Here is a 26573-nt window from a genome sequence, read left to right on the forward strand (position 1 = left end):
CTGTTTAGATGATGGCTGTAGGGATGCAACGATACCAATTTTTTCAAACCGATACGATACCGATACTTGGATCTGAGTACTTGACGATACAGAGTATAAAAACCGATACTTCAGAATAATAAATAAACACTTCTGTTTGGAATAAAAATTAGGTTTGCGAATAAAATAAACTGTTAAATTATTGCAGAGTGTCCATATTGTAAACAAACAAACAAAATAACGAAAGTATTTGGCATTGACGAACAAACCCCTCATCAGTCCACTGTGCCGTTAAACCAAGGACTGACATCGCGCACACACACTACTTGTCTTTACCTCTTTAGAAAGTTTTGGCACCATTATCTCCCTGATGTATTGGCGGTTGGGAATTCCATATCGCGGCTTGAGTATGCTGAGAAGACGGTGCAATCCTATGTTTTCCACGACCGGCATTGGCTGGTCATCCAGAGCGATAAAATGAGTCAGAGCCTCTGTTATTTTAACTGCCCGTGGATTTTCTCTTGACATTTTTCTTCGCTTTTCCAAAACCTGAGTTAAAGTTGGCTGTTCCACACTGCTGACATTTTGTTTAGCCTAGCTACAGCAGCCTCCAGTTTCTCTTTTTTTATCTGGAGTCGCCAGTCTCACTCGCCTAACCCTGTGCCTGTTTAGCGCGGGATGTCCCCCTAGTGGCCAATCTAAAAAACTACAACAGAAATGACCAGCCACCCTCTGACTAATGAAATAAGTTGGTATCGGTTCATGGTATCGGTTAACCTTTATGAGTATGAGTACACACACATTTTACAGTATCGGCCCCGATACCCGATACCAGTATCGGTATCGGTGCATGCCTAGATGGCTGTCTTGTTTATTTCTTGTTACTGAAGTCTTGTTAATCATTTTATTGTGTTTCCTTTTGGAGTTTTTAACTTTCTATTGTTTCTCTTCTAAGAGATCCCTTAGTTCTGTTCTCAGTTTAGTCTCAGTTGGTTTCCACTTTTCTCTGTTACATGACTGCTGCGTTCTTTCAGGAAACATCGCATAATCTGCACTTTCCTTTAGTCCAGTTTGATACAGACATTTCCAAATCTGTGTGTGTGTGTGTATGTTCATTATCAGCCTAAACTCACTAACAGACAGGATCTCTTTCAACTTCACATCATTCTGCAGCGGCTTGAATCGAGAGAGTGAGGAAAAAGTACATGAAAGGAATTTTGCCTCTTAATTGGAAATTTGGGGTTGCAGAGTACTTTGAAGATGCCAGCTGCTTCCTAAGCAGTTTTAGAGTGTAATATTTCTCAGGCCACGGCCAAAAGCATATTTATTTAGGGATTACCTGTGTCAAACTGCTAATACTCCTCCTTGCTCCCCTCTCACTCTCGCGTCTTAAAAACCCTTCTCGAGGAAAAGGCCGGACTCTGCTTATAACGTGCTTATTTATTCATTCATCCTTACATATTTCATCTTTCTGAAGTATTTTTGGGAAATGACAGAGCATGCCCACAACAGTAAAAGCGTCCCTGTCCCTCCTGCTCTGTGGCACAGTGCAGTTTATCGGGACGACGACTCTTTCCCGGAGCATTCTGCTTCTTTTCCCTCAGCAGTTAATGGGATTAGTCTGACTGAAATCCACCATATCATTTTTTTAACAATGTCCTCTTTGCTTAGCGCAACACCAGCTGCAGCCACCGCATGTGACGAGGAAGTAGCAATGAGCATATACAGAAAGCGGAAACCTAATGTTGGGATTAAAAACTGGCACGCTCATGTGTGGAAACTAGAAACAAAGAGGATGGATTTCACACAGACGTGCTAAACGAGCATCGGTGCTCGTGAATGATGGAGAAAAAAAAGGCTGAGTGTGTGAATGAAAGGATGACCCTGACACAGAGCAGGATAAAGCTGCCAACGAGAAGCCAGACGTTGTGAATGACTCTGAAAAACAGGGAGGGAAGCAGAGGCCTGGATTGAAGGAATGAAAGGAAGCCGTACGCTGTGAGAGCGAGCGCTGTCGCTGAATAAAGAGGAAGGAAAATAGAAAAAGGCAAATAATGACAGCAGTGCAGAGACAGAAGAGGGTGAATCAAAAACTGAAACAAGAGATGTGAAAGCGACACAGACCGAGAATCAGAAAAGGAAGCCAAATTTGAATCAGACAGAAGATAGCGAACATAGACAAAGCCAAGAGGGGCTCTGAAAAGGAGTCAGCCACATAAGAAAAGACCAGGAAGTCTCCTTGTAATGATGCTGCACATGCACACAGGTCGCAGCTTAACAATGCAAGTGCCACCCACAGATAACTGTTGACATGGTTAAAGTTGGGGCTGTTGTGTAATAGTAGAGGCTTTGCTACATGAACATCTGGTAAGAAAAAGTGACGGTAATAACAGGCAGTGTTGATCAAGTTATTTGAAAAAAGTAATCAGTAACTAATTACTGATTACTTCCCCCAAAAAAGTAATCCCGTTACTTTACTGATTACTTATTTTAAAGTAATTAATTACTTAGTTACTTAGTTACTTTTTAAAATCACAATTTACAACCTGAATAGGTGATAAAGTGATAGATCTTTCAGCCCAATTCTACTTTTTCTACATAATCATCATACAAAATGTAATCAAATGGAAAAGTCTCTTTTTAAAACTTGTTTTATTCGTTTTAATCTTTTAACTTTATGCATCAAGCAAAAATTTAATTATCTGCAACATTCTCTGACTGGAAGAAATTAGTTTAACATTTAAACCTATTTTCTGCACATTCTACACATTCTAATTACCGTTTTTGCAATAGTAATCCCTTACTTTACTCGTTACTTGAAAAAAGTAATCGGATTACAGTAACGCATTACAAGTAACGCGTTACTACCCATCTCTGATAACAAGCATGTGTAAAAGTATACGTCATGTACCCGAGGCCGGCTGGTTGATCCTAGAAAGCAAACACAGACTCTGACTGCATTAAATCCCCACTTTAAAAACCCAGACAGCAGTTTTAAAATGACACAAAATTACACTCATGCATCATAGCCCTGCGTCTTATATTCTATCATGTATGTAAAGTCTTTCATTATTAACACACATTTCCATACTTGCATGTGTGTGTGTGTGTGAGTGTGTGTCAGGGAGAGAGTGAGAGAGAAAATGTAATGATGGAGTAAATGGCTCTTGAGATATAAAGTGGAGGGCATCCTGAAAGCTTTCACGGGGGGCCTTATGTAACACGTGTGCGTAAACTGTTTGGCTGGAGTCGAGGATATAAAGAGGTTTTTAAATATATTAAAGTGGCCTCAAACGTGTTCATTGCATCTTTAATTGGGCTCCAAATAGCGGCCCTTTAAAATGCATGAACCTGTTTTTTTAGGCAGTCTGTCAAACACAAGGCAAGGCAAGTTTATTTGTATAGCACAATTCAACAACAAGGTGATTCAAAGTGCTTTACAGAGACATTAGAAACAAAAACAAATAAAGAGCATGATTTAAAATTGATTAAAACAAGCAAACAAACTAACAAACAAAACGGTATATAAAATCAAAACAGATAAAATCAGAACAGTAGATAAAATCAGTAGTTAAAATGTAAGTTTTGAAATTTAAGCTTAAGTGTGGATTTGGTGTTTTATTCAAATGCAGCTGAGAACAGGTGAGTCTTCAATCTGGATTTAAATAAACTGAGTGTTTCAGCTGATCTGAGGCTTTCTGGGAGTTTGTTCCAGATATAAGGAGCATAAAAGCTGAATGCAGCTTCTCCGTGTCTGGTTCTGACTCTGGGAACTGATAAAAGACCGGATCCAGATGACCTGAGGGATCTGGAAGGTTCATACTGGGTCAGGAGGTCACTGATGTATTTTGGTCCTAAACCATTCAGAGCTTTATAGTTTTTATGCCATTTATTATAAGAAACAATTTTACCATTTACACATGTAGTAGAGAACATTCATCTTTGTTGTGTTCCTGACGTCGTTCTTTATCTATTTAGGCTATTTTTTAAATCTCTACATTAAAAGAAAAGGATTTCTGCAATTACACGTAGTGATCTGAATCTGTGCGTCTCACAGTGAATAATACAGACTGACAGACACACAAGTCTGATGATATTGTGTGTGATGTGATATTGGCCAAACCTGCAAAAAGAAATGTGTTTATTTTGTTTGCACTCAGGTCCATCTTTTAAAGTTCTCGTAGCTGAACTATTGATCGTCTCTTTGTGCGGCGCTGCTTCCAGTACTGAAGACCTGCTCTTTGGCCAGTGTCTGTCATGTACACTGGATATCCTTGATTGTCTATAAAGGCCAGCTCTTCAACTTGAATTTCACTTTAAAGAGGACATGCTCTCAGGCCAGTTGATTAAGATAATTAAAAAAAACCTGTCCACATTAACCCTTTAAGACCTACCATAGAACCAAGTCCGCCAGAGCTTATATTATATGTTTACATGCTGTGGAGCCATTTTTGGGAGCATTTCAAGTTTCTATACATCAATACAACCATTATAGCCCAAATTTTAATAATATGTCTGCATTAAGTGCATAGTAATTACATAAATTGCAAAAAAGTGCAATAAACTACAAAAAAATTGAAAATTGTTTTTGTTTTTTTAACATATATTTCTAGTTAGAGAAATTTAAGAGGCTTATCCCTCAAAACTGTAAATACAAAAAAGTTGCACAAAATAGTTTCCCACCACAGGAAATTTATTTTGAGTGTCTTCATAGTTTTATTTTTGAAATACACCAATTTTTATACACTGCAGGAAAAACAAAAATAAATATTATAGTGCAAATTTTTTGCTCATGTTATTTTTTGCCTTTGGTTCAAATCCTTCAATGACTGTTCTTTCTTTTTGTACTCTTTTAGCTTTGTGTTTATTGGGTTTTTTTGTTTGTTTTTTGGGTTTTTTGCTATAATGCTCAACCAAGAATGTTACATAATCGGATTAATGGTGGTGCCTTGTATGTTATACTGTTGTTTGTAAATAAAGTTTAAAAAAAAAAGAGTTACAAACAGCTGATTGGATCGGCAAAGCGTGTTTCTGGAATATTATGTTTTTGTTGCTGCAAGCGCTTTTTATGCAGTTTTTGCAAAGCTTTATGTGGAAGGAAACCGTGACCGAGGACAAGCTGATGGCATAAGATGTAAGTACAACTCCTCCGGTTTCATATGCAAAAAAAAAATATTGCGCTAGCTTACGTGGTTGCAGAGCTACTGGGATTTAAAAATAGTTATGCAAAACAGAGCGTGCCCGCTCTGACCGGCTTTAAAGGGTTAACATTGTACATTTCATGTTATTTCTCCTGTATTTTCTCCCCGAGACGCATCAGGACATTATAGAACCCAGCACTGATAGTGTCACCTGGGGGGACGATGTCGTGGTTCATAACTCCATAAATGTCTGAAAAATGTGTTGTTTGGTGTCAGGGTTTTGGTCCAGGAACCGCCAATAATGATCCGTAACAGTAAACATTGGGGTTGTTTGACACAGATGTGGATTTTTTTGTCTCTCTGACTTTAAGATTGAAGATGATCTAAAAGAAAGGTTCAGGTTTGGGTTTCTTCTCCCTCCCCTACTTCCAACCCTTTCTCTCTCGTCTCATTTGGAGCTGTCCGGCTGGCTCTGCGTTGTTCATTCATCCATGATTGACTCCTCAAACAAACAACCTTTATTTGTCACATACACATTTATACAGAGTACAACACGTAGTGAAATGCTTGTGTCCGAGCTGCGGATAGGCTGCAGACATAGCCACATCCAACCAGTCCAGTCTGTTTCTCCAGCTCCCAGCCAAGGAAAGCCTTACCTTTGCTACACCTGCACCCACTCATTGGTCACAGATACCTGCCAGGTTCCCTGCTCACCAGTGGAAGCACATTTTATTCATTCTCAGCTATATTTTGTTAAGCTCACCTGAGCAGTTGTTGAGATCACCTGTGTTCCTGGTTGCTGTCGCATGAAATACCCAGTGTCCTCTTTTCAAAAATTCACCAGGACTTCAATAAACCTTTTAAACCTGCAGCTGAATCTGCTCCTCGAGTCCACCTGAAGTCAAACCATGACAGCAATCCAGAGATGTGGGAGATTATCATATTTCTGGGTGTAGAAGGAGCCCAGTTCAGATGTGAGAAAACAGGTTTTGGGCTGGATTTAACTCGAAAAGATAGAAAAATAACTTTTGGCAGATTCCCATTTTCAGTAACAGCGAGAGCATCAGCACTTCAAGCATTAAGCATGTGTGTGCGCACATGCACGCTGTTGTTTCTCAAAGTGAAGGTGGGAAGATGTTGCTGTAGCATTGCAAAAGTTAAAAGAGAGCAGCTCAGGGCGGATGTCTTGGTGCATAGCTTGGTTGTTTTTATACCAGTACAGTTCAAACGTCATTATTGACATTTTTCCCGAGCTCATGCAGGTTAGATTTAGATCACAAGACCGTGGTGAGGACACAAAACGGCGCTCACCTGCAGCCTGTTAGCTAACATCATAAAGCTGACAGAGAACAGACGGGGTCAGTCTTTGCACCAACGAGGACGAAACATTAAAGAGCCTCCGTCTCTCCTCCGCAGGCTTAAGGACAAAATCAGTGTCCAGATGAAGTCACCGCTATTTTTCTTCCGCCTCCTCGCACTGACTCATCGCAATCAACGTGTCTTTGACTCACCATATTAACATGGCTAGTTAGCTTACGTCACAATAATAACACTAAAAGCCGATGATTCAGTGTTAAATGACTTCGACAGCCCGTCGTCCAAGTGCAGCGTTTCCCTCTTCATCTTTTTATCCTTCATTCATTTGCACCCCCCACCTCCCCTCACCAGTTAGTGTCCCTTTCTCTCCTCTTTAACCACCTTCTGAAAGCACCTCTCCTCCTCTTCCTCCCTCCTACTCTCTTTTTCACTTCTTCCTCGCTTTCTCTTCACATCTCAGTTTCTTTCGCTCCGTCCAGCCCTCCTTCGCTCTTTCTCACTCCTCCTCGTCTCCCATCTCGACAGGCAAGACGCTGGCTGACTCGGGGATTGCAAACTTCTCACTTAGTAGCTCACAAAGCCAAATCTCAGCAGAAAACTGTACCGAGAAAAGTATAAAAATTAAAAAAAGCACTCACAGAATCCCCCATCTCCTTCTTCTTTTGTGTAAAAGTACAGTAGGTGTGAAGTTGTCCTTCAGTTTGAGCTGCTCCCCTGCTGTCCACTCTGTTTGGAAGAAAGTAGAAATCACTCTTTATGATATTTCTGAGCGTGAATGTGGGAAGGCTGAATCAATAGCAGCCGCTCATGTAAACGCTGCCCTTGGCGGCTAAATAAATGAGTCAAACAGAAAACTGCGTCATAGTGCGCATCAATCCAAGTGATCGATAAAAAAAAAGTCCATAGATTTTGGACTTTTTAGTCACAGCAAAACAACAAAACTATTTTTACTGCAACGTTTGGTGGATATAAAACTGTGTTATTGTCCTTCACTCTGCTGGGGGAGGCTGTTGTGTCTTTGCACATCTACATGTCACAGAGAAGCTGCAGCTGGGAGCTACAGCGTGCAGAGGGCGGCTGCTTTCTGAAGCTGGGAAAATATTCTTCACCCTGCAGCTCCACTGAAGTGCTTCAAACCAAAAGTGCGTTCTTCTTTGTCTTTGATGCTGGGATCCTGCAGTTCTCTGTATGTGTGTGTCTACACAACTTTAGAGGTCACAGTAACACATTTCCACTGAAACCTTACAAAGTTTTTAGAGATTTAATCATCATTTTGAGACTTGATTTAAATATAAATGTATTATTTTTTCAACAAGAGTGCAGAGTACGCATCAAAATCGAATCTGCTTTAAACAACATCACAGACAGCTAACCGTCTGTGTAGCCACAGTCACAGAAGTGCAAAAGAGTTGGCTGGGTTAGCGCTCACAATGATTTCAGTTTAGCTCTAAAGAGATGAATGGCCCACAGTCTGCACGCGCACAGACTGTGGGCAGTCCTGATGGTTTTATGGGTTCAGTCGTTCATTTCAGGTCACATTAATAAAACACTAACCCTGTTTTCTTTTCTTGTTTTCATTCAAAGACTTAGAAACGATGATTATCCAGGATATCCTCACTGAGCAGCAACTTGTGACTGTGGCGTTGTTAGCCAGCGAGTGTGCAGTTTCACGATTCACTCGTCACATCTGGTTTTAAAGGAAGATGGCAATGGCAGAAATGCTTAGTTTGAGGTGTCATTAAGAACTCTGATGAACAGTGAGTGATGTTGCAGTGGGTTTGGCCATCTTTCATACCGTCTGTGGATTCAGACTCACCAGCAAGATGTTGGAACCTGGTTGTCTGAATCCACTCCCACACAGCCTTAAGAGCATCACGAGCTCCAGCGGTGATTTTTAGTGACAGCGTCTGGCTCAGAGCTGGCACTGCACATCGCTCCAAAGTTACTGATGGGGCTGAGGTCACAGCTCTGTGCAGCTCAGTGCAACAAACTGAGGCTGATCGCTGGTGTGTCGTGTTTGCACGCTGACTCTGACCTTTAGGTTTTTGCCCTGCAAGATTTGAAACAAGCTAATGGTCAAAATTGAAAAGACAGAGCGCTGAAACATTATATGTTGTTAGCAGTCAGCTAGATAAAAACTCACATAAGTTACCACAAAGAAGCAAAAGTAATTTAGCTGCTTTAGATAATTTAGATAATCAATAATGCGTCTCTTTCACCAATCATAGGACTCCCAGACGTACGCGAGGTGGAAAAAGGTAAACAGATGTAAGATTAATGAAGTAATCAGTGAATTGAATGATTCTGAAGACCGTGACAAATGTAATGAAATGACATGAGCTTGTTTGGAGATAATCATTCTTTGAAGACGTGTCCTGCACTGTGTGTTCGTCAGAAACTATTATGTTTAATGATGCTTTAGCATTATGGGTTTATTAACAGCTCTATTACATTTAGAAGGGGACTGTAGGGGTTTCATTCATTTCAAGTTTCAGGTAAGAAGCTGAGTGTTTATAGGACGGGACCTTTAGTGGACTCGGAGTCTTGCACTGTAGAGGGTAACAACACCAGTTCAATGTGATGGCTGGACTGGGCCCATACTGGGATAAACTGCATCATTTCATTTAAAAGTTTAGGTGAAAAATGATGTAGATTATGGACGTGATCTCATGTCTCAGTTAATTATTAAAAATGTTAAATATAATGAGCTGAACACGCAGCAGTGAATCTGCCTTCCTCTCTGTCGCTTCCTCGCGCTCCTCGTTTTCTCTCTTGTTCTCTTCATGAATCGTTTTGGAGCTCCTCCAAAAATACATTTTTAAACTAATCTCATTTAATTGTTACGCAAATGTAATTAGTTTTTGTGCGTTTCTACTTCCAAGAGGTGACTCATTAGTTCTTTCAGAGATGTCTGAATGTGATTCTGGATGGGATTCAGTTTTATTATGTCTCTGCTGTCAGAGCCTTAAACAATACAGTTTGTCTATAACTGACTCACAATGATCGCTCGTTAAGTCTGATGGCAATTTTATTTAGTTTGTAAGATACAGAATCACCCCTTTTGTTTTTTTCTTATTCCACAATTTTATTTTTATCGACAAAGACACATTTTTTCAACAATAATAAACAAACAAACAGTAACAGAGCAAGAAGGAAACTTTTCTTTGCATATTAATCAATCTCTACTTCATCTTCACCTTTTCGATTTGTTAAAAGTCATTAAATATGGAGCTATGTGGCTGATGAATAGATGATTGTCCTGTCACTACTGGCAGGCACATACTGACAAAAACATGCTGATGTAATTTCAGAGGAGTGTCGGTGAACCGCAGACTGAGCTAACAGAATATCAGCATCCCTGTTCTTCATTATTGAGCTTCCTCACAAATATTTGCTGTAGCTCAACAACCTGCTGTTCTACATTCCTGAATTTACAGAAACTAATAAGACGGCAGAGCATTAATCAGTGCAAACACACCTCAGTGAGATACGAGTTTCAGATAAGACAACGGTGAGTGTGGAAATAATCTCTCTAACTGCAGCGGGAAGAACTTCCCACTCACTGAAACCTGCAAGAAGTTTTTCCTTTAACTCATAAAGTAAATGCTGATTGTGTTACACCGCTGAAATGATGGGCCAACTCATCTCCCGTGCAACATATTTATTTTTACAGAAAACTGTAAAAACAGAAAAATATGACAATCAGTTCTTTCGGCGTGCAGGCCGTACGCTGCCTCTTCACCGCTGACACTACTTCTTCTAGTGTCGACAACATTACTTCATACAAGTAACTCATACAGTTTCATATTCATATGCACCACTTCTGTAAACTGCTTAAATCACAAAAATACATTTTACTATACGCATGAATAACATAGTGAACTCTCATTAGTTTTATCTTGTTTTTACTACTGTTTTAATCTATTTATGAACCTGTCTTCTTAACTGTATTTATTCAACTCTATCCCTTTCAAATAAACATTTTTCTTAACATATTTTTATAGCATTCACTCTTCATGAACTAAACATAAAGCAATTCACATTTTCTCTTATTGTGCAAAACATATATATTGCGACTTTAACCAAAAATACCTGCACCGAGCTCACAGAGTTTCGGTACAGTCTAACACTTGGATCGGCACAGGCTAACAACTGGACCAACTTGGAAATTAGCTCTTTAGCTTAACATTCGCCACACACAAGACATTTATCATTAATCGCCACTGCTGTCTGTCACTTTTATAACATCTGTTTATATTATCAACCACCCAGCTTACCTGTAAAGACAGAAAAATGTCTGATTAATCAGTTCTGTCGGCGCGCAGGCCGTACGCTGCCTCTTCACCACTGACACTACTTCTTCTAGTGTAGCGTCAGCTACCGATGCGAACAGGACTGAGCGCCCTCTGCTGGTCGAACTTATACAACAGTAAAACTGACATTACAGTGGCCTTACTAAAAAAAATGTCTCTGAGCATCAAATAAAATGGGGGACTACTATTTTCATGTCTCTGTCTTTAACATAGTGCCACAATTGCACATGACTTTAAAATAATGGCACATCAGCATTTATGTTGGCTCTCTAAGTTTCTCTTCCCATTCTTTCTGCAAATGGCACATATATTAACTGTATTTATTCAACTCTATCCCTTTCAAATAAACATTTTTCTTAACATATTTTTATAGCATTCACTCTTCATGAACTAAACATAAAGCAATTCACATTTTCTCTTATTGTGCAAAACATATATATTGTGACTTTAACCCAAAAATACCTGCACCGAGCTCACAGAGTTTCGGTACAGTCTAACACTTGGATCGGCACAGGCTAACCACTGGACCAACTTGGAAATTAGCTCTTTAGCTTAACATTCGCCACACACAAGACATTTATCATTAATCGCCACTGCTGTCTGTCCCTTTTATAACATCTGTTTATATTATCAACCACCCAGCTTACCTGTAAAGACAGAAAAATGTCTGATTAATCAGTTCTTTCGGCGCGCAGGCCGTACGCTGCCTCTTCACCGCTGACACTACTTCTTCTAGTGTAGCGTCAGCTACCGATGCGAACAGGACTGAGCGCCCTCTGCTGGTGGGACTTATACAACAGTAAAACTGACATTACAGTGGCCTTACTAAAAGAAAATGTCTCTGAGCATCAAATAAAATGGGGGGCTACTATTTTCATGTCTCTGTCTTTAACATAGTGCCACAATTGCACATGACTTTAAAATAATGGCACATCAGCATTTATGTTGGCTCTCTAAGTTTCTCTTCCCATTCTTTCTGCAAATGGCCACAGACTGGATATAAGACGAGCATCTTATGGAGCAGTGGTACAGCTGGGAAGACGTTCACACATCTGCGAACTGTGGAAGAATTTCAGAATAATGCCTCCTTTGTAAAGATGTGAGGACAGTAAACATCTCGCCCTCTGCAGTTTATATTACCATCAAAAGAGTCACAAGGGACGAGGTTAAAATCAGTGGTCACGCCCATGACCGTCCGGTCCTCAAAATTCTCTTTTGGTAATCAGTGAATTTGCTCAGGAACACTTCCAGAAATCACAGTCTGTGACCACAGCTCACGGCAGCTTACATCTGTCCACAGATGTAAAGTTTAAAGCTCTATTGTGCAGAGAAGGCGGCTCAGTGAATATGAAAACGATCCAGAAATGCTGCAGTCATCTCTGGACCAAAGCTTGTTTAAAATGGAGGCAATGTGCAGAGCTGTTCTGCGGTCACATGAATTTAAATGTGAAATTCTTTTTGGGAAACATGGGCGCCACATCCTCCAGACTAACAGCAAGTGAGACTGTTCGGCTTGTTATCAGTGCTCAGGTATACACAGGTCTAAGAAAATATGCCCCATTCAAACAAAGTTTTGTTTTCAGGCAAGGCCTTGAATATTTTAGCAGGATGATGCTAAACAACACACTGCATCTATTACAACAGCATGGCTTCTGAAGAGTCCAGGTGCTGAACCGGCCTGCCTGCAGTCCAGACGTTTTAACAACCGAGAACATCTGGAACATCATGAAAAAGCATCTATGACACAGAGGAGCCAGGACTGCTGAGCAGACAAGAATGGGACGATATTCCCCTCCCAAAAGTCCAGCAGCTGCTTTCCTCGGATCACCGACGTTTACGGACTGTTGTTAAAAGAAAAGAGGAAACATGGTCCAACTTTGTAAAGACGTGTTGCTGTCATTAACTCCAAATGAGCACATATTGTTCTTAAAATGACACATTTGATATGGGATATTGTATTTGTTTTAAATGTTATATACCTGTGTGGTATGTGACTTCACTATCATTCATTCATTGGCTCTGGACCTCAACAGCTTAGAAAGGCTCCAGAGTGGGATGCTACATCATTTCACTTTCCTCTGTGATTTGTTTCTGTGCCTGTAAAAGACCATGGTACTCTGTTTTTATTGACCTTTGACCCAGCATCCCAGCTTTTGGGGAATTGTTCTGTATTCCAGCAGGAATTAAACGGCATTCTTTCATTGTAATTCTAGATAGGTAGGTCTTACTGTCATGTGAAAACAAAAATGTCAAAAACCATTGCTATTCTCTATAAAACAAATCATTATACACACTCTATTGTACTCTGTTGCTTCCATATATGACTTACTGTCTGGAGATATGGGCTCATGCATATAAAACGAACACTCTTCCTATTTTCAAGTTACAAAAAAGAGCTGTAAGAATTATAAATCACTCAAACTATATAGAACCAACTAACATTTTGTTTATTAATCTGAATACCCTGAAATTTTATGATTTAGTTGAATATAAAATGGCACAGATAATGTATAAAGCACAAAATAACTTGCTTTGCCGCAGAACTCAGAAGCTGTTCAAAGTCAGAGAGAGTCAATATGACTTAAGGGGAACAGATTTCTTTAAAAAAACAAAAAAAAAAAACAAGATAAGGACAAATATAAAGCAGAGATGTGTTTCTGTTAGAGGAGTTAACCTGTGGAGTAGTTCTGACAGTGATTTAAAAAGGTGGAGTTCATTTTCCTTGTTTAAAAACATGTTTAAAAATATTAGAAAAATATATAAATCAAGAATGAAAAGAGCAAAAATAATAAAACTGAAACTCTTGACTGTTTTGCTTTGATGTAGTTACTTATATAAGGTGGAAAGTTTGTTTGTTTGTTTGTTTTTGCTTTGCTTTATTCTTTGCTTCGAGCTCTGTGTACAGGAGCTGCATGCTAAAAGATCTTTTGTTAAAAAGGTAATAAGTAAATGCTTCAGCCAATACCTTTTGATTAGCCTTGTCTCATGCTTTCTTGCTTTGTGGTAGATCTTTGTTCTGTATTCATTGAGATATTTGAATGCTAATCAATAAAATAAAATTAAATTAAATTAAAAATCATGTGCTGGCTATGTGAAGCAGGCAGGAGAGGACTGAAGCTCAGAAACAAACACAAAAGGTCAACTCAAAAGGCAGCTTTATCACTAACTAAGCTTGGAAGATACATGTAACTAAACAGGCAGCCCGGTCACACAGCAGGGGATGAGGGAAAATGCAGGGCTTGAATATCCAGAGGGATAACGAGGGAATGAGACTCAGGAGGAGAGCACAGCTGGGAGCAATCAAACATGATGAGACCAAGGGGAAGCAAAACTGAAAACATTAACAAAGGACAAAGACTCCCAAAGTAAAACAGGAAACAGTTCACAAAGAGTAGACATGGAAACGTGACAGGACCTGGAAACAGAGGACACATGAAGCACAGAGAGTAACAAACGGCAACATGAGAGGCGAAAACAAACAGGACAGAACGAAGCCTCCACTAAACACGAGGGGCACAGGAACCCAAACACTGAGAGTCATGATGAAATCACAGCTCAATAATCGTACAGACTCAAAAACACTGAGTCGCAGCTACAATTAAATAGTTTTTAACAAGCTAGCTAGAACAGTAACAGAACAACAGCACAATTTATTACAAATATCATATATAACTAGGACACAGTCTCAGTTTAAACTGTAAAGGACTATTTAAAAAGATGCGGAGGCTTATTTATTTTAGCATCTTTTTGGACTCCTGCTCTGTTTGCAAAACCCTCCACATTACCGTTCTATCTTTTTGTCATAGACAAAGACGCGTCTCCATCATGTATTCTCCACGCTGCCTCTGATTTTTATTGCTGACTAATGTGACTGATGTTCGAATGCATTTTTAATGTTTAAACGCAGCGAGTCGACCACTCATCGTTTCACTCAGAGCTGATAATAGCCCACTTAACTCTCATCAGTTACAGTGACAGCATCCTGTATGATGTCAAATGAACTGTCTGTGGAACAGTGTCTGCATCGTCCTGACCGTCCTGACAGGAAGTCAGTATCACCACCTTTAAAGTGTGGCAAATGTTCCAGGACACTGCAGAGGTTTTTCATGCTTTGGCTTATATTTTTAGCACGGCTGCAAACAACCTTTTTTCTTGAAACCGAGTGCAGTTAAATAGAAAAAAAAAAGCTCTTTTCAAGAGTTATTTTTGGACCAACCAGCATTTTAATTGTGGGCAAAACCACAAAGCTCGAGTCGCCAAAGGTGAAGGTTGTGTTATCTCTTTTTAAGCTGTGTGTTTCACATCTAAGGACTCGCTTTATGCGTAGATTAATTTCAATGCACGATCTGATATCCTCGTGTTGGTGTTGTTCCCAGATCATCATACTAAAGGTTGTTCCAGGATCAACATTGCAAGTGACCAATCAGAATGTTGTGATGTCATACTTTTGCGACTTCGGGAAAAACCGGCGTAAAACAAAAAACTGTACTTAAGCTGCGAGAAACCGCCTTTGTCCGCCGATCAACGGACCCTAACCCTGACCCTAACCCTTTAATAAACGCTAAGCAGAATTGATATTGTCCTTGCAACATTGGAATTTCATAAATGCACGAATGGGTTGGTGCGCAAAAGAATAACGTCACAATAATGTGATTGGTCACTTGCAATGTTGAACCTGGAACAACATTTTCATGATGATCTGGGAACAACACCAACACGACGATATCAGATCATCCAATTTCAATACCAAACAATTTTGTGACTTAGCCAAACAATAACAACAAAGCTAGTGCTTTACTTGTGAAGTAACCTAAGCGTAAGCCTGCAGCAGCCATCATTTCCACGTGTGCTCGCTGTCTCCAGGTGCTGATCAGAGCAGTAAAGCAGAAACAGAGACGAAGATCAATCCCGTTTGATTTTTTTAAGTATTTAATGATTCATTTGGGCAAGAAAGGTCACTTCACAAATTTCGCCATCACTCAGCACCCTGACAAAACTGTACAGACTGTAAAATATAGATTACATCTAAAACAAGTCTAAAGAGTTTCAACTGGAGATCTCCATCGCGGCTGGTTCTTAAATAGCTCGATGACACTGCTGCTGATGTCGTTTCAGTATGAAGAGTCATGATCGGGTCAAAAACGAGGCTGATTAACTGGAACCAACAAGGTTTCACTCCGACAATAACAACATATCTTACAGTCTTTTCCACGTGAAAGGTTTTGGACTCATATACAAGGAATTTCAGCGATTTGATTGGTCGAATACACGTCGCATCTGTGCCGAGAAGTGCCATAGAGACTCTCCTGCTGTGCTTTATGGGTCGCTAAGCCCAGCTGTTATGGTCACCAGGGGCCAATGGAGCCATCGCGCTTTCCTTTTTTCTCTTTTTAGTCTCAATATATACACAGAGCTTCACACAGTGCTAAACAGCATATAAAAGCAATACTATCCCACGAGAGCTGTTCTTTGTACTCTGATAATGCTGACAGAACAAGGTCCCATATGGTCCCAGTGAACAACATTGGCTGTGGTATGAAAACTAATTGAAAAAGTGTTTGAATGGGGCCCAGGAACCATCCCGATCTGAGAGCTTTATTTGTCCCGAAAGGATGCGTTTGGCCCTCTCGCTATTCCGACCTTGTTAGTCCGCCAGCTCTACCTTTTATCTGATGTGGAGCAGTTTTGATGACGATAACTCAAAGGAGCGCCGTTGAGGCTTCTCATTAACCAAGATGGTTTGGAATGATCTCCCTCTGTTGTGCCAGAAACAACACAACCGTATGCCATCACATATTTTTTATTCTTCTGACTGAGTCCTGTGCTATTTGCCGTTGGTGACCTCCAAAGATCATTTGAAATAGCCTTTCCCGAACAAATTGTTTGTGCATTCGTCAGGTAAAGGTAGGCCTGGATGAGTCCAGAGCTTTGAACGTCTCCAGTCCACAGAGCCGACTCATTCATCTAGTATTTTGACATGAAACAGCAGGTTGAAGATTAAAAAACAATTGGTCCAATGAGTACCGTGGGAGGATTAACACACAGCCAATCAGTGACAGATTAATGGAGTCGTCTCAGTAGAGCAGGGGTGGGCAATTCCAGGCCTCGAGGGCCGGTGTCCTGCAGGTTTTCGATCTCACCTTGGGTCAACACACCTGAATCACATGATTAGTTGGTTACCAGGCCTCTGGAGAGCTTCAGGACATGTTGAGGAGCTAATTTAGCCATTTAAATCAGCTGTGTTGGTTCAAGGACACATCTAAAACCTGCAGGGACACCGGCCCTCGAGGCCTGGAGTTGCCCACCCCTGCAGTAGAGTGTTGTCACTGTGCAGCGGCAGACGTTTCAAACGGGCAGCGCTGGCTTTCAGCATCCACGAGAGGCAAACACATCCATTCACGCAAATGGGAAGCGGTGCAGACTAAAGACTGAATGCTATGAACAGCACACGTTATATGTAATATGCAGCTGAGCCTCCCTGTTCAAAAACAGCTTGTGATGAGGACGTTTTCAAAAGGTTAAGCAACTGTTGCTGGAACATTTCCAAACATCTGGCTTCTAAAGCAGCTATTAGCAAGAGACAGCAGGTAATTTAAGTCACCTCCAGCCGTACGCCTTAAATGTTGATCTATTTATTATCCTTACTGAAGTGTCACAGTTTCTCTGCAGTTACAGTTAACAGTCATTTTCTCAGAGTGTTGTCAGTGTACAGTGAGGAGTACACGGGAATAAAACATCTGCCTTTAAACAATCACATCTGTGGTTGATGTGTAAATTTAGCTGCAGCTGATATCTCCACATTCCCCATCTTTTCATAGATTCTTTAGAAACCATGTGACCGCGCCGAGCCAAGAGTCATTTTTTGACTATTGTGGGAACTGCTGGTGCACGCTGAGTTTGAGGGTTCGCGTTCCCTCGCTGCAAAAAATCCATAAATCTACTTGTTGTGACGCAGGCTCTCAATTTCTTTAAAATTAGCTCCGGTTCAGTGCAGCGCTCTCGTGCGGGAAGATGACTAGTTTGATGAAAGAGGCGAGCATTCAGTCACATTCTGAGATGCAGGCGACAGCCGCTGAATGCCGGGGTGTGCCTCTACCGCCCATTTACCTTTTAGCGTGTCTCCTCTCTCCTCTGGATGTCATACAAACTATTTTTCAGCCTGTAGCTGTGCAGTCGTTCCCTTCCTATCTCGCACCAAAATGTTGACACGCCACTGAGAATATTTTCACGAGATGTTGTCAATGTTGGACTAATAAAAAGCGCTATACAAATACAGGCCATTTACCAAGATAACAACAGATAGTTTGAGTGTTGCATGTGAATGATAACAGTTTTTGGATGCTCTTCAGGAAAAACATGCTCCTGTGCTCCTGGCAACCATTCTCCATCTATTCTACGACGGGAAATGGAGCCATGCCACGGCGGCACCGAGCCCAGAAGAGTACAGTTCAGTGGTTCTCAACCTTTTCAGCTCACCTCCCCCCAAATAACTAATTCCCTTAGTCACATGGCAAAGGCGTGACTGCATGGGCAGAGCCCTGAAGTGTGACTGAAAAAGATGGATTTACCTATTATAGCTGATGTTCTATACCAGGGGCAGGCAATCATTTTTCCAACTTGGACTGTTGTGGAGGGCTGCAGAAAGAGGTTCTGGTTTCCGTTGTGACCCTTGGGAAAATATATATCGCCCACTCCTGTGTTTCATTATGATGTTTATTCACACTTGATACTTGAAAACAAATCTAGAATCTAGAGAAGTTTTACTCTGAGTGAACTTTCTGTTGTCGGGCAGACAGCAGAGTTTGTCCTGCTGGCTTCTCTGTATCATCTCTGCTGCCATGCTAACTCGGTAATTAAGGCTCAGTAGCTTAGCGCATTTTTTTTAATTTAAAAATAATCTTGTGGAGAGCAGCTTTAATTAACGTTTCAAAGGAGAATAAAGGCGGTAATTGCAGTGTTCACACTTCTTTAGCAAAAAGAGATTTTGGTAAAACTGACTGAGTGCCCTCTGTTGCTCCTGCTAAGTTAGCTGTTGTACAATTTCAAGTTATTTCGAGTGTACTAATACTTGTAAAACACGAAGTCCCCTCAAAGGATTAAAAACATTACTGCAGTCCTTGTGGAATAAGAGGTAACACTTTTCTCCTACTCGTGTCAGTGCATATTAAAAAGAACACAAAGAAAATAATGTTGCCAGAAAGAAACCAAGCAAGCAAGTTTCCAGAGTTCCTACTGTCAACATGATGTTGCAGCTGCTCGGTGCATGCAGGATGCTGCACTAAAACTTGTGCACATACAAAAGCTCTGTGCACTTTATCACTCCCCCTGAGCTAAACTTGTACTTTTAACTTTAAATTAAACTCCAAGCAGACAGGCTCTCGATCTCTGGGGAGATTAAACACACCAACGAAGCAGCGGCTGTGATCTGCTCTCTCTCCTCTAACATCCACATCAGATTTCCTCCCGGGCATCGCCCTGTAGCCTGAGACAGAGCTACACGGGAATGACGGCTGCGTAATTGTCTGTGATCACATGAAACTCTATAAGAACAAGAGGTGAGAAGATTAACAGCATGGCAGCCCAACATATTGGAGGTCATTTAATTAACACTGGTACAGATCCTAATAAATGATCACATCTAACAAATCTTAAAAAAAAGGCGTATTTACGCTTTGTCCATGCTTTCGTCAGCTTTGATGACGATAACTCGATTGAATCTGAATAATCGAATCCAGAATGAACAGGGCTATGTGGAAATTCCAACATCGTTATATAGAAAAGGTTAAGACCATAAGTTTTCATCGTCATTAAATCATTTTGTGTGACTTGTTGCAGGCAGCAGGCTCCTAGCATCACCTCCACCCGCCACAACCAGCTGCTTCCCACACACACACTGAAACTGCTGTCGCGGTTTAACGTCTAATGTTTAGTTATCATTTGGACAAAGGTGCCAGTAAGGGTGTACTGGTCCCATGGTAAAATTCTTAATCAACTAATGGCACTGATTAGCGGGATGCTAGCATTTATAAGCTAACTTGACCTCTATGTTAGAAAAAAAATTAACATAACTGTCGTTTTACTACGGAGGCCCGCAGGGGACATAGGAGAAAAAAAAAATTAAGACGGACTTTTGCGAGATCTCGCAAAACAAACTCGGTGCTCCGACGTTTTCGGAGATCTGACACCCACTAGCTCGAAGCTAACGGGAGGTCGAGACCTACTACAGCCGGGAGGAACACCGCTTTCCCGGCACATCGTGCCTCGACCTCCCGGTCGGCTTCGAGCTGGCAGCCTCCGAAGAATGTGGCTAAAAGTTTTGCGAGATTCTCGCAAATGTTTCGCGAGATCCCGAGTTTGTTTTGCGAGATCTCACAAAAGTCCGTCTTAATTTTTTTTCCTCCCATGTCCCCTGCGGGGCTCTGTATTTTACTTCAAACAGGAAACAGAATCAGTTTATGTATTTATTCCCTGGAAGCAAACATAAATCATGATTTTAATTGTTTAGCTCCATTCACTGCTGCTCATTGAGGATTGTCTCACTGGTGCCCCCTGCTGTTCAGCTGGATGAATTACATATGTGATGTAAGATCTCCTAATTGCCAGCTGGGCCCAGTTGGAAAAATATGACCTCATAGAGTTTTGAGCATCAGCTGGAGTTAAACAATATTTGACTTCAAAGGAGACGCCAGTTATGGGTCAGAGGTGTTTCCCAGCAGCAGGACAAATCCTGATCCTGGATTTGTCCTAAAAAAATCTCCATATAATATATTAATGTTAAGATTTTTATATATTATAAAGAATGGAAACATAATTTATCAAAATGAAACTGGTACACGGGGTATTTTTTGATGACTGTAGATTGAATATGAAACTGTGATTTTACTGTTTTTAGACCCACTTGCGACCGAACTTTAGCCCTAAAACTAGTCAATTGTTAAATTAACTGTGAAAATAATTTTTGGTGCGTGTCATGTCAAAAGATTAGATCCTGTCTGACCATCATTCATCTGTGTTTGAGAGGATACTGCCCATTTTATTGGCCATTTCTTTTGTTATGTAATGCACAACAAGGCTAAAGTTGCACACAGTGTAAAGCGAGACTCTTGTGTGCTGCAACCAAACCTTAACCGACAAAGCAGAAAAAGGCACAGGCACATTCAGAAAGCGTCCTCAATGATGTTGTTTCCCTCTCCTCCACCTTCAGCTCCGTGTTGACATCATTTTCACATCATTTTCTCGTCCCTAAGAGTCCTTGCTTGCTCGTTAATTAGCTGCCATATTACAGAAATAAATGGTCAGTAAATAGTTTTCAATAAAGAGGTGGTCATGACACGAGTAGAAGGAAAGGGAGCACGTTTTGGCTCATCTTCAAATGATATCACCTCATTACAACAGATCAGAACCATTTGTTACAAAAACAGCGTGGCTATCGACTTGTGTACATACATTTTTACATACTTTTTAATCATTACCGTGTCCACTTGTTACGCCTGTTCACCAACGAAACACTCTACGTTTTAGAAAAGTGATAACTACGATGCAAAGTAAACACATTTGGTAGCGGTTGAGCTCCGAGTCGTTCGTTATTTTCTCATTGTTCGTTTTCCTTGGGTCAGAAATGGAAATGTAAGTCACTGGCTACTGAGTGAGATCATTTCCATCCATGACAGCAGCTGAGATCAAAGTCTGGGTGTGTAGCTCCTGCTTTTGCATCAATGTCATGTTCAAAAGGCTTCTCAGCAACATAGCAGCCAGTTTCAAATCCACCAAGGTAGCCGTTCCTCGTGGGCTTCAGAATCATTGCAACAGATGCCGCTAATTAAACAGTATGAATTCAACACCACTGAGCTTCGTTTTCTCTCAGTTTTCTCCAGAGTGAAACACTTAGACTTCCTCTACATCCACTTAATCGCAGCATCTTTCCTCCTCTCGCCTTGGCAATCCTCATGAAATCTGGAGGGTAAAAAGGTCCGTCAGCACAATGACCTCGTGCCACAGTCTGAGCCCCAGTTGATTATTTTCCATACTGGTCTCTGCAGCCTTGCTGATTGGCAGACCTCCAGCTTTACGCGTCAGCGTCTGGTTTCTCCACCAGTTTTAGAGCCTCGTGCATCCCAGCCGCCGACAACTTCCGATTGATGTTCCTGTAGCGGCAGCGCAGGAGGTTGCTGTAGGTGGTTCTCAGATCCCGGTTGAAGAATGCATAAATGAAAGGATTAATGAGGGAGTTGGCGTAGCCGAGCCACAGCAGAGTCCTTTCCAGCCAGAGCGGCACGCAGCTGCACTGCACGCCACAGACGAACGGCCTGGCAGTGGACACCAGGAAGAACGGCAGCCAGCAGAAGGTGAAGGCACCAACTACGATGCCCAGAGTGGCTGCAGCCTTCTGCTCCCGTTTGAAGATGGACTGGTTTTTCCTCTTCCGCCGTTGGTGGTGCTCGCCAGTTTTGAGAAGGCGGGAGACACGCGTGCTGCACTCCTCCTCCACCTCACGCTGGAGCTTCAGCGCCGCTGCCACGCAGTCCAAGCTCTCCTCTTCCTCGGCTTCCTCCACCTGTTCGACCTCCGTCCCCTCGACGCTTCCCGTCTCTCCCGACTCTGCTGGCTGATGCCCTCCTCTCCCCCCGCGAAGAGTCACCACTGCTCGGTGCTCCCCTTCCCTGGGGAAGCCAGTGATGGTGTGCTTGGCTGCGCTGAGCTTGGCCGCTCGGTAGATCCTGTAGTACATGATCAGCATCACCGACATGGGGATGTAGAAGGCCACGGCTGTAGAGTAGACAGTGTATCCAAAGTCCTGGCTGATGAGACAGACCCTGCCGTCATTAACGTTCTGCGCCCAGCCGAACAGAGGGGGGAGGGTGATGGAAGCAGAGAGGAGCCACACCGACAGGATCATCTTGGCCATGCAGCAGCCGTTTTGCCGGACAGGATAAGTCAGAGGCTTAGTGATACCCAAATACCTACACAGAGAAAAACACAGCCAAATGAATACAACCCTAAAATGTGTCTATAGTGTAACTCTATTTTATTGCTTTACATTACCCTAATCAGGTGACACTCTCCCCACCCTGGGCAAGGTGCCCTTGAGCAAAACTAAGATGTCTGGTTGCCACACTCAGCCCCCAAATGAGAACTGGGTTACATTATGAAAGAGAAGCTTGGCGATGCTGGGAAAGACCATAAATGTTCAGCAAACCAGGCTACACAATTTCCAACACACAGGACATTGGCAGGCATGTGTGGCTTTCAAAAACAAATGAGCATAAAAACATTTTATCATTTGATTAAAGTGGTGAAAACGTTTTTAAGGAAATGGAAAAACAACAGCAGCGGTTGAATTTTAAACTCGGGGTCGTTTCAGAGTCTTTGAATCTGTAAATTGATTCAGCGGTCAGAACGGGAATGCCGCGGGCAGAGAGGTCACACTTTGTCCTGCAGCTTTTCATTTTAAGTAAGCGCCCCAGAACAAGACCCCGAGGCGCAAGAAGCCTCACAGAAACCCAGCGATCCAGTGTCGCAGAGCCCCGAGCCACAAAATCTGGAGTTAAGACTACAGAAGGCATTTTTTCTACATCTGTGAAATAAGAACGTGACCTGTTTAAATGTGTTTTTGGTAACAAACACTAAAGACAGGAGACGTTTAATTAAACTCGGTTAAAAAAAACTTTCTATCTTAGCTTCATGAAAAAAGACTGACACAGTTTTAAAGCTGGAGAAGTTTATCTTACCTGTCAATGCTGATTACGCACAGAGTCATGATGGACGCGGTGCAGCACATCACATCCATGGCGATAAAAACGTTACAGAAGAACTGACCGAATATCCACTGACCGCCGATAAGGTCCGTGATGCTGACGAACGGCATCACGGCCAGAGCCACCGAAAGGTCGGCCAAGGCCAGAGAAACGATGAGATAGTTGGACGGCTGGCGCAGCTTCTTGACAAAACAGACGGAGATGACCACGAGCAAGTTCCCGCAGATCGTGGACAGCGTGAGCATGGTGAGCACCGCGCCGATCAGAACTTTCTCCACCCGGCCGTAGCTCAGGATCTGCTCCCCGCAGCGGGTCCCGTTCGTCTCCATGACCTGCGGCTGACTGGAGGTGGACGGAGAAGTGGCTGCTGCCGCTGCTGCTGCTGCATCTGCGGCGCCTTGCGCAGCCTTTAGAAGCCGAAGCGCAAGAGCCTCGGAGATCATCATGTTAGTGGAGCCCCCGGGATCTCCGCCACCGACTATGTCCTCTATCATGAACGACGACCTCATGTTGCCACTGCCGAAAGTCCCGTTACTCGCTCCTGCAACAACCATTCTGCCGCCTCGTGTTCCTTTTTATCCATGGACTTGGAGAGCCGTCTGGAGGTGGCACAAGCGCGCACCGAAGTGCCGGTGTTGGTGCGTGAAATGATTGATTCCTTTCCCTAACCCCCGTCAGGAGACACCACGCTGGTGTGCTCTCTTTCACTCCAAAGTATCGACGCCTTATTTCATCTATTTACAGGCGCACTCGTCATTACGCACGTGGCGCGCAGCGGGCATATTCCCAAAATACCTGACCTACAAAACGGGATTTTATTTCCTTTTTGTCCTCTGCCTGATGGACTGCGCGTCACGCTTTTCACTCCGATGTGCAGGAAGACAAAACTTAAACGCTGCCCTGCGCGTAAATATCGCAAAAGTTGACGCGTGACGTCAAAACCCAAGTTGGATAGCCTATAGGCTACATTTACACATTTACACAAATAACACGCACTGTGCTTTTTGGTGTTTGTTCTGCTGGAACTGGACACCCGTGCCCATGTGCGTAATTGCGCAGAATGGATAAATGTTCATTAATGTCAATAATTTACACACAACAAAAAACAAAGGGAGATAAATTCGTATTTATAGAAGTTTTAATGATGTAATCTGAGGTTTTAAGAAAATTTTAAGAAAACATCATGTCATCCTTTTGGGGGATAGAAGTGAGGTCTTATAATTACATATTTGTGGGGAAATACTTTTAGTAGTTTCATTTTAAAGTCGTTTATCCCTCATCTGATCGAAGTGAAGGAGATGAAAAGGATTTCCTTTAATTTTCCCTTGAATCATTTTTCTGTTTAGCCTGCATGAGTCACATTTTGAGTGTTAGGACAATCTGCCTCCATCTCACTTCTAAAACTATTAGATTTGTGTTGCTGGAGTTGAGAACAGGAACACAAAGTGCTTTTCATCATTCTCTAATCTAAGTGCAATTTTGGAAAAGATAAGTTCCTACGTGGCTGTGATACTAATGCAGTAGGAAGGCTTGGTTACTACCTCCCCCAAGTGATCAAAATCGTCCACTGCATGCTGCTCGTGAAGACAATGCTGGATTTCTTTCTTGGTTTTGCACCAAGAATCGTGCAATAAAATGTTTATACTCTCAATGCTTTAATGTTAGTTTCATTTGAAATAATTTCATGTTTTTCTTTCACAGGTGAAGCTGTGGTTTCTCCTGGAGAGATCACCACAGGCTGGAATTTCACTGCTGGTCGTCTAAAGTATCCTAAACGATCCCCAAACACTGAAAACTGAATCACTTAATCATCACCTTGTTTTATGACAGATTAGTCATGTGATTTTTCCTCTTTGACTGCTTAAAAGACTTACAGTAAACCTGTCAATCAATTCAACTTTTCCCACTTATCCAGTTCAGAATAGAGGCAGGGGCTTGTTTGTGGTGGGAGGCAGCCAGAGTGCCCACACGGATGTTGGGAGAACATTCACAGGGGCTGGACTCAAACCCAGGACCTTCTCGCTGTGAGGCGACAGCAGTAAAACTGCAACCCCCCCCCCCCCCCAAAGCTTACAGGAAACTCTGGTCTTCATTCATAACTTCTATCCTGATCTGATTGTTTTTATCCCCAACACTCTTAAAATAGGTCGATAGGTTGATTCCTGATCGGCACATCGCTAAATAAAAGAAGTGTAAAGAAACTTTAAACATTCATGAAGGTCACATAAACTTTTATTGGTTTCAACATATATGTCACGGTTCCTCAGTCGTCCCTGACTGACTCCACCAGAGTTTGTTTTTTGTTTGCTTGCTGTTAATGTCCATGAGCGGGACCCATTCGGGCTTTCCGCCTCTGAAGCTGCACACCTGCCTACAACAATCTTTTGGTAGCGGCTGGCTAACATTCCTCACTGGAACATTAAACTATGCAGTTAGTAAACTTCTGGCTCCCTAGTTGGAAAGTACAGCCTTTGTTTCTTCTCCTTGCGGCCTGTTTCATTGTGTTTCTCCTTTGTACAGCTCGTCCCTGCTCAGGCTGAGCTGAGTGAGTGTGGAGTGTTCAGAATGTTTTTGGATATTTGGACCCTCTCCTCCCTGGAGCTCCATTGTTCTCCTGCCATATATATATATTACATTACACTGGTGTTCACTGTAAATAAATACACTTAGCTCGACCTTCCAGAATCCTGCTCCTGAGTCATCTCAGCCTGGTTAGGGAACAATCAGACCCTTACAGTAAGTATTTTCTGTCTGACTTGCATTTCTGAAGCTTTAGTTAATAAACTTGTCCATCGTACCGCCCGTGCTGTTAAAGTTTGGGAAGTCAGAAGATTTTGCAGGCTTCCTGACCTCATCTCCATTCAGCATTTTCAAATAAATGAACCTGCATACGAGTCAAACAACCTGAAATTAGCAGCCAACCTCATTACTGTAATGCTGCTTCTTGTGGAGAGCCTGAAAGCAGAGGCTGGTAAAGCAGCAGATTTATGTCCAGAGTTTTATAATGTCAGGTTTAATTATCAGATGTGGCCAGAATGGATTTACTGTTTTTATCTCTGCCAAAGAAA

At 42.0% G+C, this 26573-nt stretch overlaps 1 protein-coding gene and 1 long non-coding RNA gene across 2 annotated transcripts; both read right to left on the reverse strand.

Moving 5' to 3' along the window:
* Nucleotides 1-4354: 4354 nt before the first annotated feature.
* LOC146505836 (uncharacterized) lies at nt 4355-12741 on the reverse strand. Its single transcript, XR_014877528.1, has 2 exons — nt 10715-12741; nt 4355-8487 (listed from the first exon to the last, which is right to left on the reverse strand). It is a non-coding gene; the product is annotated as an uncharacterized LOC146505836 (long non-coding RNA).
* Nucleotides 12742-13362: 621 nt separating this feature from the next.
* htr7 (5-hydroxytryptamine receptor 7) lies at nt 13363-24479 on the reverse strand. Its single transcript, XM_085182417.1, has 2 exons — nt 23479-24479; nt 13363-22710 (listed from the first exon to the last, which is right to left on the reverse strand). The coding sequence occupies exons 1-2, from the start codon at nt 24057-24059 to the stop codon at nt 21816-21818; spliced, it is 1476 nt and encodes a 491-aa protein (XP_085038543.1). The 5' UTR covers nt 24060-24479; the 3' UTR covers nt 13363-21815.
* Between the last annotated feature and the right edge of the window lie 2094 nt (nt 24480-26573).

This window comes from Neolamprologus multifasciatus, chromosome 13 (genome assembly GCF_963576455.1).
Source record: "Neolamprologus multifasciatus chromosome 13, fNeoMul1.2, whole genome shotgun sequence".
NCBI classification, from domain to species: Eukaryota; Metazoa; Chordata; class Actinopteri; order Cichliformes; family Cichlidae; genus Neolamprologus; species Neolamprologus multifasciatus.